At 41.8% G+C, this 12500-nt stretch overlaps 1 protein-coding gene across 2 annotated transcripts in view; it reads right to left on the bottom strand.

Annotated features, from left to right (window-relative positions):
- Positions 1 to 9934, bottom strand: part of LOC138975335 (cartilage matrix protein-like) — a 19135-nt gene extending 9201 nt beyond the window's left edge. Inside the window, exons 1-6 of one of the 2 annotated variants that reach the window (XM_070347997.1) lie at positions 9650 to 9934; positions 7362 to 7377; positions 5224 to 5521; positions 4763 to 4907; positions 4162 to 4309; positions 2248 to 2349 (exon numbers count right to left, since the gene is read on the bottom strand). In XM_070347997.1, coding sequence (XP_070204098.1) covers positions 2248 to 2349; positions 4162 to 4309; positions 4763 to 4907; positions 5224 to 5521; positions 7362 to 7377; positions 9650 to 9694 — 754 coding nt within the window. In that variant the 5' untranslated portion in view covers positions 9695 to 9934. Of the gene's footprint in view, positions 1 to 2247; positions 2356 to 4161; positions 4310 to 4762; positions 4908 to 5223; positions 5522 to 7361; positions 7378 to 9649 lie in introns of both variants that reach the window. The other variant, XM_070347996.1, reaches the window with a different exon arrangement.
- Between the last annotated feature and the right edge of the window lie 2566 nt (positions 9935 to 12500).

Genomic DNA, 12500 nt, shown 5'->3' with positions numbered 1-12500 from the left:
TATAACATATTTATATGTTTTTGGAATCAGCAAATGATGGAGAATAAGATAAACGTAAATTTGGATCGTTTTATAAATTTTTATTTTTTTTTACAATTTTCAGATTTTTAATGACCAAAGTCATTAATTAATTTTTAAGCCATCACGCTGAAATGCAATACCGAAGTCCGGGCTTTGTCGAAGACTACTTGACCAAAATTTCAACCAATTTGGTTGAAAAATGAGAGCGTGACAGTGCCGCCTCAACTTTCACGAAAAGCCGGATATGACGTCATCAAAGACATTTATCGAAAAAAGGAGAAAAACGTTCGGGGATATCAATCCCAGGAACTCTCATGTAAAATTTCATAAAGATCGGCCCAGTAGTTTGGTCTGAATCGCTCTACACGCACGCACGCACGCACGCACACACACACACACACACACACACACACATACACCACGACCCTCGTCTCGATTCCCCCTCTATGTTAAAACATTTAGTCAAAACTTGACTAAATGTAAAAAGAAGGGAACAAAGCAAAAATAAACAAAGAAGGAAAGAAAGAAAGAAGCAAAATAGAGAGTAAGAAATAACGAAATAAATAAATAAATAAATAAGGAAAATAGAGAGAAAGAAAGAGAAAGAAAATCTTTGATGACGTCATATCCGGCTTTTTGTGAAAATTGAGGCCGCACTGTCACGCCCTCATTTTTCTACCAAATTCGTTGACATTTTGGACAAGCAATTTTTGACCAAGTCCGGACTATGGGATTGATTTGCAGCTCGGAAGCTTAACAGTTAGTTAATTAGTTTGCTCATTAAAGTTGTCATTAAAATCGATTATCGCATACAGATTAAAAACAGATTGCATCATATTCTTCATCAAATTATAAGTCTAAAAATCTATACACCACGACCCTATCGTCTCGATTCCCCCTCTATGTTAAAACATTTTGTCAAAACTTGATTAAATCCAAGATATTACTGTGATAACAATTAACGAAAATAGGTTTGTTAATAATAAAATTAAAATGATATCATCTTATTCTTTATCATTTCCTGATTCCAAAAACATATAGATATGATATGTTGTATTCAAAACAAGCTCAGAAAGTTAAACAGAATACAGAAAAGCGCGCTTTGCTGCTTAGTGCAATAAGCTACCGCGCTATTCAGGCTTGTCAACTTCACTTCGTTTTGCACGTGAAAAGTGAGCTATTTCCTTCTCGCGGGGATCGACGAAGCTGTATTGTCTTGGTGAAAAAAATGCAGTGCGTTCAGTTTCATTCCGTGAGTTCGACAGCTTGACTAAATTAGTAATTTCGCCTTACGCGACTTGTTATACCATGTAATTTATCTATAAATCCGACCGGCACGGTTGGCCTAGTGGTAAGGCGTCCGCCCCGTGATCGGGAGGTCGTGAGTTCGAACCCCGGCCGGGTCATGCCTAAGACTTTAAAATTGGCAATCTAGTGGCTGCTCCGCCTGGCGTCTGGCATTATGGGGTTAGTGCTAGGACTGGTTGGTCCGGTGTCAGAATAATGTGACTGGGTGAGACACGAAGCCTGTGCTGCGACTTCTGTCTTGTGTGTGGCGCACGTTATATGTCAAAGCAGCACCGCCCTGATATGGCCCTTCGTGGTCGGCTGGGCGTTAAGCAAACAAACAAACAAAACAAAATCTATAAATCCCTTTGTAAGACCTCCGAAAATCGGAAACAAAATCAGGTCCTAAACAGGAGAGAATCTTAACATGGAAGTACATTTACAAAAGTTACAAACCGAACATCTGAAATCGGAAGGTCATAGGCGGGAATGTAGCTCAGTCGGTAGCGCGCTGGATTTGTATCCAGTTGGCCGCTGTCAGCGTGAGTTCGTCCCCACGTTCGGCGAGAGATTTATTTCTCAGAGTCAACTTTGTGTGCAGACTCTCCTCGGTGTCCGAACACCCCCCGTGTGTACACGCAAGCACAAGACCAAGTGCGCACGAAAAAGATCCTGTAATCCATGTCAGAGTTCGGTGGGTTATAGAAACACGAAAATACCCAGCATGCTTCCTCCGAAAACGGCGTATGGCTCCCTAAATGGCGGGGTAAAAAACGGTCATACACGTAAAATTCCACTCGTGCAAACAACACGAGTGTACGTGGGAGTTTCATCCCACGAACGCAGAAGAAGAAGAAGAAGGGAGGTCATGAAAGAGAAGTCCTACATCTCGGGGTCTTAAACGACGGGTGTTAAAATTCGATGCTTTTATTTCTGTACCTTTTTTAGTCTCATCACTGATCATCGGTTCATCTGTAGCATCAGGGCCAGGTGTCTCTTTCTGGGGAGTAGTGATTTTCTCTGGAGGAGAGGTGGTGGTGGCTGAAACTGAGCAAGAATTAGTTGTAGATTTGGGCAGTGGTGAGTAATTTCAGTTAAATGCTGGATGTTAAATACGAATTGTGATAAAGAAGTGGGAAGGTAAAGCGATGTGTGGGTTTTTGAGTGTGTGTGTGTGTGTGTGTGTGTGTGTGTGTGTATGTGTGCGTGTGTGTGTGTGTGTGTGTGTGTGTGTGTATATGTGTGTGTGTGTGTGTATGTGTGTGTGTGTATATATGTGTGTGTGTGTGTGTGTGTGTGTGTGTGTGTGTGTGTGTGTGTGTGTGTGTGCTTGTTTAGAATAGAATAGAATAGAATAGAATAGAATAGAATAGAATAGAATATATTTTATTGTCGGAACCAAATTGGTTATTGACACAAAGAGCGATTAAAACAATCTGAAATAAACTTTCCTAGACGAATTTGTATTCTGTCTTCGCAAAATACTTCACTAGGTTTATTGTTGGAATACTTTATATCTATATTTGATAGATCCTTTATAAAATCATTTCGCAGTTCAGTGAACTTTTGACATCCGTCTAGGAAGTGAATTTCATCTTCAATAACGTTACATTTATTACATAAACGATTTTCTCTTGGTATGTTATTATGTCTTCCAGTTTCAATTTTTAAAGAGTGTGTACTTGTCCTTAATTTACTCAGTAAATGTCTATGCTTGATATTCGTAATGCTTATAAGGTATGGCTGAACTTCGTATGTCTTGCTTACAGAGGAATAAAATTTCAGCCTTGGACGACCTTCACATTTAATTTTCTCCCAAAACTTGATGTAGTTAACCCTTAACTTTTCTTGAATGGCGTTTTGTAGTTTACCGATGTCAAATGTATATTGATTAAGCCATACATGTTTAAAACCTATTTTGTACAAAAGCTCTTTGATGAAAGTTAGCCACGGATTTTTTGGCGCTTGGTTTAACATTTCTTCATATATTTGATGAATAAGTGATTTATTCTCCGTTTTCAAAATATGTGCCCAATACGATATGCTTTGTGATAACATGTTTAGTCCTAAAGGAAATCTTCCTATTTCTGCTAAAACTGGAATCCACATGGCTTTTTTGTGCGTGTATGTGTATGTGTGTGTGTGTGTGTTTGTGTGTGTGTGTGTGTACCCATGTTTCCACAGGTTTGGTTGCCTAAATCACCATAAGGCAACCATCCACACGTGGATGGCAACCTAAACTCTGGATGGCAACCTAATTGTGTGGATGCTCGCTTCATTTAACACCGTTAAATTGACTTTTTTGACGGAAAGAATGTCATAACAATGTTCAAAATGACATTCTTTCCGTCCTCTATAGGCGACGAAATAGGTCAAATTTTGTGCATTTTTTAGTGCAAAATTTTTCGATGCCGGAGCGAGTACTGCACCCAGTGCTGTTGTAGTGCAAGTGCACTAGAAAGGCACTACACCCAGTGCCGCCTCTTAGGTAACCATCCACACTTTAGGTATGTGTGTGTATATTTATGTGTGTATGTGTGTGTGTGTGTGTGTGTGTATGTGTGTGTGTGTGTGCATGTAAAGGGGTAGTGTGCATGCGCGCGCGCTCGCGCGTGTGTGTGTGTGTGTGTGTGTGTGTGTGTGCGTGCGCGTAGGTCTGTGTGTTTGTGTGCGTGCGTAAGCGTGCGCGTGTGCGTGAGAATATGTGTGCGCATAGACTTTCCTTAGGTATGCCAGACATAAGTATGCCCTCATCCACTGAGCAATCAAGAAAACAACCGACTCGCATACCAAACCAACCTCAAACAGCCCCAAATACCAAAGCATCTAGCGTAACATCAAAACGCATCTCACCGCGGCATGCGGCAGGGATGAGGTTGGGCATGGCGCTCTCAAGAGAGGTGAAGCTGTCCACGGTGTGTACGTAGGTCTCGGAGCTCTCCGTGGCTATCTCCATCAGCTGCTCGGGGTCCAGGTAGTGACCGATGCCCACCACGAACACCTGGCCGGACACAGACAAGGAGGAGTCAATGTGGTGGTGGTGGTGGTTGTGGGTTGATTGTGGTGATGATGGTATGCTGATGATGCTGCTGCTGATGCTGATGATCATGATCATGATGACGACAACAACGACGACGACGACGATGCTGCTGCTGATGCTGATGATCATGATCATGATGATGATAACGAGAACAATAACGAATATAAAATTCAACGAAAAGAAGAAACAAAAGAAGACGATAATAATGTTCCTGCTAATGTTCGCTTTCAAATCTGGATATCACCCGGGAGCATGGCCCTAATTGCTTTACCGTGAGGGCGTAAAACCACAATCATCCCAATGATAATGTCGACGACGATGGCGATTATAGTGGAAACTTAGGACTAGGCCAAAACGGGGAGGAGAATGAAGTCGACTACCACGACAATGGCAACGATGATCACGACCACTTACCTGAATGCCTTTGTCCCTGACAATGTCAGCCTGCTTCTTTGTCATTTTCCTGTCGCTGGAGTCGCCGTCAGTGATGATGATGATGATGTGGGGAACGTCGTCCCTCGCCCCGTTGGCAGGGCTGAACAATTCCTCGCGTGCCATGCTGCAGGGAGAGGCAAAAGTTACTTTCACCTACCCCGAGGGGTACAAAGAAACGGTAAACACGCAGCAACATTTTTTGACCGAAGAAGCAAAAGGGTGCTAGCTGGTGCCATCTGAGCTTAGATATTGCCACGGAATCAGACTTTTAAAAAAAAATATATATATATACCTGGAGGTGCACCACCCCCCCCCCCCCCGCCCCTTCCTCCCCTCGTCCACCCTTGATCAGCGTTAATTCTAGAATCGAAACTTAATGTTGCAATCGAGTAGTTCTTCTCACAAGCTCTCCCTTGACACACATCTGCGCATAGCGTTACCTGAGCGCCAAGTAAGTTTCCGTCCTTCCACCAGACATGAACGCGATGTTCAGAATCTTTTCCTGTAGCGCCGCGACGTCATCCGTCATGTTGTTTAAATATAGCTCCACGCGCGCCCCCTTGGAAAAACTGATGACGCCCACGTGCGTCGCGTCAGGGCCGACGTTGAGCTGCGTCGTGATGTTGGCCAAGAACTGCTTCTCGATCTCAAAGTGAGGAGGCCAGATGCTTCGTGAGGAATCCACGATGAAGACCACGTCGGCCTTGAGCTTGCACTGGTCACCTAGCTGAGCTGAGGCTGAAGATGAAATACGTAACAGACATAAGACATAAGACATCAGATCATTTATTGTCCATACAATTAAACAATGGATGGAAACGTGTGGTTCATCTGCTCTTAAAACAACTGAACAACATAATTATGACAACAACCATACAAACAAAAACAAACAACAATAAAACATACGAAGTAAGAACACACAAAGTACTTCAGACAAGAACGTCCGCCAACATCCATACAGATAGTCTGCTAACGTTCCAAACTGAGATTCAATTGCAAAAACCATCTTGGGGACGTTTTAAGACTTGTCACAGCATCATTTCTTTTTTGTTTCTTTTCTGTTGTGTCTTTTATAAAAAATTTAAAAAAATTCGACTACGAGTGTTCATGGAAAACGTTATTTAGATCTAAAATATTACTTTTTCAATCAATATCAATATGAGGCTTATATCGCGCGTATTCCGAGGGTACAGTTCTAAGCGCAGGGATTTTTTTAAATTTTTTTTATGCAATTTATATCGCGCACATATTCAAGGCGCAGGGATTTATTTATGCCGTGTGAGATGGATTTGTTTTACACAATACATCACGCATTCACATCGGCCAGCAGATCGCAGCCATTTCGGCGCATATCCTACTTTTCACGGCCTATTATTCCAAGTCACACGGGTATTTTGGTGGACATTTTTTATCTATGCCTATACAATTTTGCCAGGAAAGACCCTTTTGTCAATCGTGGGATCTTTAACGTGCACACCCCAATGTAGTGTACACGAAGGGACCTCGGTTTGTCGTCTCATCCGAAAGACTAGCACTTGAACCCACCACCTAGGTTATGAAAGGGGGGAGAAAATTGCTAACGCCCTGACCCAGGGTCGAACTCGCAACCTCTCGCTTCCGAGCGCAAGTGCGTTACCACTCGGCCACCCAGTGTATACGATGATGTTCTCCGTCACTAATCTGGCTAGGCTTGTACAAGGAAAAAGAAGAGCGTCTTTTTACTGGAACACATACAAAAAATCAACAGTCTGCCTGCTTTCTGTACAACGTGAACAGATTTGTTTCTTTCTTGCTGCTGAATTAATTTCGTGCTGATACCTTTACCATTCTGCGAAATGAATGTAAGCAACCCAACCACACCGACCTCCATTCTGCGAGTGAAGCTGGCAGCCTTCTGAAAACTCTCAACAAATATTTGGTGATGAATGACGACCGTTTACACGAAAAGTAATATCCTTTTAAAAGCCCTATGTAAAAGGAATATTGTCCGCTCATACAAGTGCTTCTTTTGGCGCACGCACACGCACACACACACACACACACACACACACACACACACACACACACACACACACACACACACCCACACACACCCACACACACGTACCTAAAGTGTGGATGGTTACCTAAGAGGCGGCACTGGGTGTAGTGCCTTTCTAGTGCACTTGCACTACAACAGCACTGGGTGCAGTACTCGCTCCGGCATCGAAGAATTTTGCACTAAAAAATGCACAAAATTTGACCTATTTCGTCGCCTATAGAGGACGGAAAGAATGTCATTTTGAACATTGTTATGACATTCTTTCCGTCAAAAAAGTCAATTTAACGGTGTTAAATGAAGCGACCATCCACACAATTAGGTTGTCATCCAGAGTTTAGGTTGCCATCCACGTGTGGATGGTTGCCTTATGGTGATTTAGGCAACCAAACCTGTGGAAACGGGGGTACACACATACCCACACACACACACACACACATACACACAATCACACACACACACACACACACACACCCCCACACACACACACACACACACACACACACACACACACTGGCACTGGTATTAATCATGGCTTACCTTTACTTGTCAGCAGCTGAAATGGGTATGCAAACAATTGTGAACACGTAAATATGAAATCTTACAGCCACGAAATGAGAGACAAACAATTGTGAACACGTAAATATGAAATCTTACAGCCACGAAATGAGAGACAAACAAGTCACTGTCGATTAAACGGAAAGGGAGACCAAAAAAAAACAGGCAAGGGAAGAAAATGAGAAAAACAAAATCATAAATCCCCACGAAGCCTACCGGATTACTTGACTTAAAAACAATAAAGTTGAAAAAAACATAAAGTCCCCACGAAGCCTACTGGATTACTTGACTTAAAAACAATAAAGTTGAAAAAAACATAAAGTCCCCACGAAGCCTACCGGATTACTTGACTTAAAAACAATAAAGTTGAAAAAAACAAAAAAACTGATTGGTAATGTTCGCAGTTTTGAAAATATTTAGTCTCAATTGTATTAGCATTTATAGCCTTTCGATTTCACAGACATTTAGTTTTGAAGACATTTATTTAGCACCATGGTTAATTCTGAAGTCTATTGAAACCTTCAAGCAAACGATACTTTCAAAACAGTTATAGGCCTATATATATATATGTGTTTCCTATTCTCAAGGGTGTGTACATTCAGAATCCCGGCACAAGTTTGAAGGGAAGCAAAATGCCACAAACAAGCATAACGAATTTGTTTTCTATTATCGAGGTTGTGTCCATTTCGAATCCTACGGTTGAAGGAAAATAACTACGTGCAAATTCGAGAAGATGCTGTTATTAGCTAATTCTCTTGTCCACAGGAAAAATAGGCTGCCAACTGCATGGCGTTCAAAAGCGAAGTGCTGAAAACATGCAACACATAATTTCAAAACAATCCTCATATTCTTCAATTTGTTTCAGTTTTATATTTGCTATCCTCGAGGGAGAGTTCCATTTTTATTTTTATTTATGTTATTGTCCGAGGGTAATGGAATAAGCATTCTCATTCTCATTCTTATACGAATCCTAGGGTGCAAGGGAAATAACTACGTGCAAACTTGAGTCGGTACTAATTTATATGTACTTTTAACATAAAGTCTCCTCAACAATTAAAATGTTTATTATATGTGCCACTTTTTGCAAGTAGCTATATAAGTATGAAACATGTTCGAAACTTGTTACAGAAATGTGTTTAAAATGTACATTGAACACGTCATAGTTCTATTCACAGGTATATGATCTACTTCTAATTATAAATTACTTCTGTTCTATGATATACCACACACACGACCCCTTCTTACAACTAAGACTAAGAAATCCTTGAAATGTACCACTAAGTCATGTGCATGATAAGACTGATAGTATGCAGGGCCGGACCAAGTTCGTTTGAGGGGGGGGGGGGGGTTCCAACTGAAGGCAGGGGTCCAAGGGCCGTCCAGGCCCCGGTGGGGTGCGGGGGCAACGCCCCGCTGGGGGGCAAAGCCTCCCAGAAGCCGAGGAAATTTTGCATTTGTGAGGTCATTTTTTGGTCTTTCCTTGCAACTGGGAATCAAAATTACACATTTTCAACAGTAACAAAATACTTCATATATTCATTTACCATAGTGGTTCAGTGGAATAATCCCAAAGACATATATGCCTAGTAAATAAGTCTGACAGGACTCTTTACTTTGAATATTACTATGATGATGGACTTATAACGGGGAGGGCAGGCCGTTGTCGACTTGATGTTGTTCAAAATTTGAAATAGTTTTAGAAGACCAAATAAACTGAGGGAGTTGGGGGAAGAGCTTAAAAAGTCCACTTTTTTTCTCTCTCTGAGAGGTACATTGGATGGCCAGGGGGGGGGGGTGTTCCGGAACCCAGGAACCCCCCCCCAGATCCGGCCCTGGTATGGTCTACGCAAGGGGAAAATAACAATGACAATGAAAGCTGACATTGCATTGTTCCTTTGTATCATTTAAAAATCACGATAGACTATTTCAACACAAGATCTGAATATCAGCATAAAAATAAAATAATAAACATACAACATCACAACACTCTACTTTTTAGCATGATAACATCAAGTTGCGTTAGAACATTTTAACATTCAGAGGAATTCCCCTTCTAAGAGCTACCCGCTTTAAGATTTCTCCATTATGAAACCTTGTATTCTTAAACTTTTTGTTCACAAACTCTGTCATTTACCTTTAATTTTAAGACATTCTTTTTTCAGACATGATTTTTTCAGCTTTTAGGAGGTCTTAAAGACTGATTTCCATTGTAATGAGAAACCTTACGAAATGCACATGAACACACAAAAACAAAGGAAAGAAATTCATACCACAACAGCAGCCAAACAACGGAAACACGCGACCATCGTTCTCATCTTTCTGGCTTTGACGACAACCGTTGCTTTCTGGAACTTTTTCCAGCAGAAATCTCAACCCAAAGTCGTAGAAAACCCTGGTAACCTACAATTAGTGCCACCAGCAATGGAGAAGAAAACGCTCACTTTGCAAGAAAGTGTAAGCCTGTACTGATGATCGGACACCGGTCTCTCAGCCCTTTTTATACTGTGCCATTTGAAGAGATACAAAATTGGTACAATTAGTCATAAATGCTTTCGTCCTAGCATCGTTTTTTGTGTAATCAGCTACAACCAGCACGGGAGTGTCCGATGAAACGGCAGTGATCGGTTCAGAGTGTCATCTTTCCTTGAGCTCGAAAGAGAAGGGACAATTTGGTAACGCCATACCCGTTTGTTCTTTCATCATGACAGTTAATCATTTTTTTGATTGAAATAAAGAGCCCTTGTTTGTATCAATGTCTGCGTTTCTGGCAGGTTATTTGCCTGCATGCACCAGTCTACGTCTCTCTCTCTCTCTCTCTCTCTCTCTCTCTCTCTCTCTCTCTCTCTCTCTCTCTCTCTCTCTCTCTCTCTCTCTCTCTCTCTCTCTCTCTCTCTCTCTCTCTCTCTCTGTGTACAGAAATAGAGTGCACCAGTAAATGCATTTGGGCATTGAGTCAACAGTGTAGGCTGTTACACCTCCACGTGTATTTAACAGCCTATTTACCCTGTGTGCTGCGACAAACTTGTCTCGCATTACAGAACCTGTGACAAAGACACAACAAATTTCCGCTGTCGATCCTGTTTCCTGCGCATGTGCTTATGTAAACTAGTATATATTTGCACAGGAAATGACGCGATGTTTGCATGTGCGCAAGAGTGTGTGTGCATGTGTCTTTGTCTTTAAGTGTGTGTGTGTGTGTGTGTGTGTGTGTGTGAGTGCGTTTGTGTGCGTGCGTGCGTGCGAGCGTGCGAGTGTGTGTGTGTGTGTGTGTGTGTGTGCGATTGACTGTTTGCTTGCTTGCTTCTTTGTTTGTTTGTTTGTACTCCGATTTTTTTCCTTTTATCTGGGTCTGAAAGGATATATATGCAAGTGTACATGTCGAAAATTCCTTCATGCTCTGAAACCGCTTGATAATAGTGATAAATACTCCTGTTGATTATTTTGATTCATGTCCCTTACATGAACACAACATTGCAGGTCAACGGTCAATCACATATTTCATTTTCGTTTACGGCTGCAGACATGACAATAATTAGAAAGCCCCAAAAGTTTAAAGTACTGTACTTGCTGGTGGTAGAAAAAAAAGTGTGTTTAGTTGTAGCCTGCTGGCTAGTAATCGGTCCTTCATTCAGCCTGACCGGTGTAACACGAGAAAATTACTCCCACGAGATTTTTACTCCGGAGTAAAAATGTCGTACGAAAATTGTACTCCCTTCACGAAAAACTTACTCCCCCAAAACACGAGAAAATTACTCCCCACGACAGGTGTGTTCCGAGTAACATTTCGGTCGAAAATGTTACTCCCCTGACGAATAAATAACGAATAAATTATTCCACCGTAACACGAGCAATTTACTGCCCACGCCAGGTGTACGCAACTTTTACTCCCCTGTCCCCTGTTAGTCTTGGTGGTGGAAGGGGTGGAAGGAGGGTAGCGCGACATTCGTTTGCGCGAGATCACGTATTGGCATTATCCCTTCGCCCGCATCTCATTTTCGCGTACGAGATTTTTACTGGAAGTAAAAAAATTGGGGAGTCAACATTTCGTGGAGGGAGTCATTTGTTCATGCCTTAGGGAGTTCTTTTCTCGTACGAAAAGTGTACTCGGAGTAAGAATTTCGTACGAAATTTTTACTCCGGAGTAAATATTTCGTGCAGTAAGAATTTCGTGTTACACCGGCACGGTTGGCCTAGTGGTAAGGCGTCCGCCCCGTGATCGGGAGGTCGTGGGTTCGAACCCCGGCCGGGTCATACCTAAGACATTAAAATTGGCAATCTAGTGGCTGCTCCGCCTGGCGTCTGGCATTATGGGGTTAGTGCTAGGACTGGTTGGTCCGGTGTCAGAATAATGTGACCGGGTGAGACATGAAGCCTGTGCTGCGACTTCTGTCTTATTTGTGGCGCACGTTATATGTCAAAGCAGCACCGCCCTGATATGGCCCTTCGCGGTCGGCTGGGCGTTAAGCAAACAAACAAACAAACAATTGAGCCCGAAGTATGTTTACCAAAAACTCAGTGCTTTAAAGCTCCGTGCAGTCAGCTTCGCGAAGTCGACTTCACTCAATTAAGGACATGCTTTAGAAAAGCCACACATCCTTATGCCACCAATCAGGCTTTGCACGTTTTCCATTGGAATGAAGTTCAGATTTACGTCCCCAATCGCAGCAGTGTTGAGTCAGGAACATGTTTTTTGTTTAGTTCGCTACCAAATCTTCCAGTTTTCCCAACTGAATAATATGTTTGATTAGAGACTGTATCAAATTACCGAGAAAGAAAAATTGGGAAGAAATAGAGCGATTTTTCATTTCGGTCTCTCTTTAAAACAAAGTTGACATAAACACAAGAACAGAAATAAAATAAAAAGTAAAAAGAGATGAACGGTTAATTGACAGAACGAAATGCTTGTCGTAATTGTTGTATGATTCTTTATTTTTGAATGTTATTTGTTTTGTGTTTTTATTTTTTATTTTGTTAAGGAGAGAAAGGCACAATGATAGATAAACGCGGATGTGTTTGGCTTCCAAAGATAATTAATTTCAGCTGTCCTCATTTGTGCCCAGACACTACGGTCATCATCAGGTCATGAGCGGAACGTTGATATGTACGTATGTCAAATGTTTG

The sequence above is a fragment of the Littorina saxatilis genome, linkage group LG9, assembly GCF_037325665.1.
Source record: "Littorina saxatilis isolate snail1 linkage group LG9, US_GU_Lsax_2.0, whole genome shotgun sequence".
In the NCBI taxonomy this organism is placed as follows: Eukaryota; Metazoa; Mollusca; class Gastropoda; order Littorinimorpha; family Littorinidae; genus Littorina; species Littorina saxatilis.
The sequence above is the reverse complement of the archived record's forward strand: the minus strand, read 5'-3'. Positions and strand labels throughout refer to the sequence as shown.